Consider the following 2,506-nt stretch of genomic DNA (forward strand, 5'->3'; position numbering starts at 1 on the left):
GAGCGATGAGGTCTCCCCTCAGCCTCCTTTTCTCCAGGCTAAACAACCCCAGCTCCCCCAGCCGCTCCTCATCAGACTTGTTCTCCAGACCCCTCACCAGCCTCGTTGCCCTTCTCTGGACACGCGCCAACATCTCATCAAACCAACCAAACCACAGCAAGAGTTTTCGAGCCACTCCCAAGCGTGTGTGGTTGGGCTTCAGCCTTTACCTGGGTGCCTCGTTTCCCAGGTGGGGTCCTTGGCTGACGGGCAGGTGACAAACAGGAAAGGGATGTTCTTGGCAGCTTCTTCTCTGGAAGAAGCCAGGTAGCGATTCATTCTGCAGAGATACACGAGGGTTTGAGGTGGGTTTCGATGCGAGCCTTGCCGTCAATACTTGCTACGTCCGAATCCCCACGCAGCGAGGATCTGCCAAGAGCATTTTCTGAGTCGCCACCCAGGAATTCATCTCCTCACGCTTAACGAAGCGCGTCTAAGGTGAAGCCAAACCTACATTTCATCCAGGTCATCTCCTGCATATATGAAGTAGTTGGTGGGCTCCAGCCCCAGCTCTTCCCTTGAGCCATTAAGGCCTACGAAGACGGTGAAAGCCCCTTCGCCGTGTGTCGCCATGCGAAGCTGAGACTGGATCTCTGCGATACGGAGGGAAGAAGGGAAAAATCAGTATTTTCTGGGATCCTCAGCTACGGAGAAGTGGTTTCTCCTAGAAGCCGCCCCATTCGTATCTATGTTGCTCCCATGTTGGCTTGTACAACTCAAAACATCCTGTGTGCGCTCAAGGGGTGGGATGGCAACGGCTGCGGACTGTAAGGAAGGCAGCAGCGCCGCGATTGCCTGTAGGGGATGCTTTAGGGTGCCCTTGGCTTGAGCTTTTCCTGGTTTTAATGAGCTGCTTGGATTCAAATGCACCCCTGCTCTGCAAACGTTGAATGGTTGTAGACCAGGACCGTATCGTTGCCCAGAAAGCTCCTTCCCACGCAACCGTGCCCCCTTCCCACCCAACCGTGCCCCCTTCCCACCCAACCGTGCCCCATCCAAAGCAGCAAGATTTTGTGCCGGCACTAAACCCAACTTTAAACAGACATTTCACTGACTTCGACAAGTTTTGGGGCGCTGTGCTGTGGTTTTTAGGGAAACCGAGCAGCAAGCCAGGGCTTTGCCAACTGTACGGCCAGTTTTGGCAAATTAATTTAGGCTTGATTAAAAACCCTGCAAAGAAATGTATGGCCAGGGGTGGTGGTTTGAGTGCCGCAACACGAAGGACAGCGTTTTGCTGATGTCTAAGAAATAATTACAAAGAAGCCACGTTTTGATGTGGCTCAGAGAGGGATTAATGCCGTAACCCCAATGAAACCCAACGCTGCCGTGTTTTACCAGGCAACGCCCGCGCCTCCGCCGGCAGGAGCCGTTCGTAGGTGTTGAAGATCCCGGCGTCCGAAATGATAACGGGAGCGAAGATGTTCACCAAATCCTGGCCTTTCTTGACGCTCACAGCTGGAAGGTGAAAGGCGAGGAGGGGAGGAACGGGTCCGGTTAAAAGCAACGCCGCGGCGGGGAGAAGCCAACGCGTGCCCCATCCCGTGCCGGCGCTCACCGCAGGCTTTGCCCTGGGAGTCCAGCAGGATCCTCTGCACCGGCGCCTTTCCCAACACGTTGCCTCCGGCTTTCCGGATAACGGGAATGGTGCGGAAAGCGATTTCCCCGGCCCCCCCTTTGGGGTACCACGCGCCGCGGAGGAAGTGGTTCACCAGGATGCTGTGCATGGAGAAGCTGGCCTTGGAGGGGACCACGCCTGAAAAAAAAGGGGCAGCGTAAGGTGAGTTTGTGCCGAATCGTGGTTTTGTGGCTTATCCTGAAGTTTTTAAGACAAGGAATGCCCTGTTCTCGGCCGGACGCGATGCCGTAAGGAAGGACGGATGCGGGTGAGAAACGATGGGCCGTCGGTACCTGGAGGAGCAGGGAGGGCGTCGGACGGGGGTGGCCCCGTGGCAAAGCCCGTGGCTCTTTCGCAACTCGGGCTGCACCCGCTGAACCAGCCGAGTCGTGGGGGTCCACGAGCAAACCCCCGGGGCGGACGGGAGGAAGGGAAGGGGAAGGCTCAGGGCGAAAGGGTTCCGGCGAGGCCGGGGCGGTGGGTGCCAGCGCGAGGTTAAGGGCGGGTAGATGTTCCCTTGCGTAAGAGGAGCGATGCTTCCACGCCGTGAAGCTGAAGGATGCGGAGGAAAAGAGATGAAGGCGAGCAACGGGGACACGGGGACACCCGGCCGCTGGCTTGGGGACAGGGGTGCTGGCAGAGCATCCATGCACGCAGCGTCCCTCGCCCGCAACCCGCGACAGCCATCACCCTTATAAAAAGCAAAGAAAAAAGGATTTTCTTGGGGTTTGGGTGGGGGGTTTTTTTTTTGTTTCTAAAGGGTTTAACTTCACCTCCGCGGCGCCCCGGAGCCTCCTGGCCACGTACCGTAGGTGGGGAAGATGTAGCTGAAGACGGCCCCGAGCTCGCGGT

General features: G+C 57.2%; 2 protein-coding genes across 2 annotated transcripts in view; one reads left to right on the top strand and one right to left on the bottom strand.

Moving 5' to 3' along the window:
* RETSAT (retinol saturase (all-trans-retinol 13,14-reductase)) overlaps nt 1-2,303 on the bottom strand; it is a 4,724-nt gene extending 2,421 nt beyond the window's left edge. Inside the window, exons 1-5 of the mRNA XM_009335082.1 lie at nt 2,261-2,303; nt 1,595-1,792; nt 1,375-1,494; nt 494-632; nt 210-319 (exon numbers count right to left, since the gene is read on the bottom strand). Of these exons, the coding sequence (XP_009333357.1) occupies nt 210-319; nt 494-632; nt 1,375-1,494; nt 1,595-1,792; nt 2,261-2,303 (610 nt within the window). The remainder of the gene's footprint in view (nt 1-209; nt 320-493; nt 633-1,374; nt 1,495-1,594; nt 1,793-2,260) is intronic.
* The window catches only part of ELMOD3 (ELMO/CED-12 domain containing 3), a gene marked incomplete at its 3' end in the record, with an annotated part of 9,787 nt that continues 9,582 nt past the window's right edge, over nt 2,302-2,506 (top strand). The window contains exon 1 of the mRNA XM_009335092.1: nt 2,302-2,330. Coding sequence (XP_009333367.1) covers nt 2,302-2,330 — 29 coding nt within the window. The remainder of the gene's footprint in view (nt 2,331-2,506) is intronic.

Source organism: Pygoscelis adeliae, unplaced genomic scaffold, assembly GCF_000699105.1.
Source record: "Pygoscelis adeliae isolate BGI_AS28 unplaced genomic scaffold, ASM69910v1 Scaffold690, whole genome shotgun sequence".
NCBI classification, from domain to species: Eukaryota; Metazoa; Chordata; class Aves; order Sphenisciformes; family Spheniscidae; genus Pygoscelis; species Pygoscelis adeliae.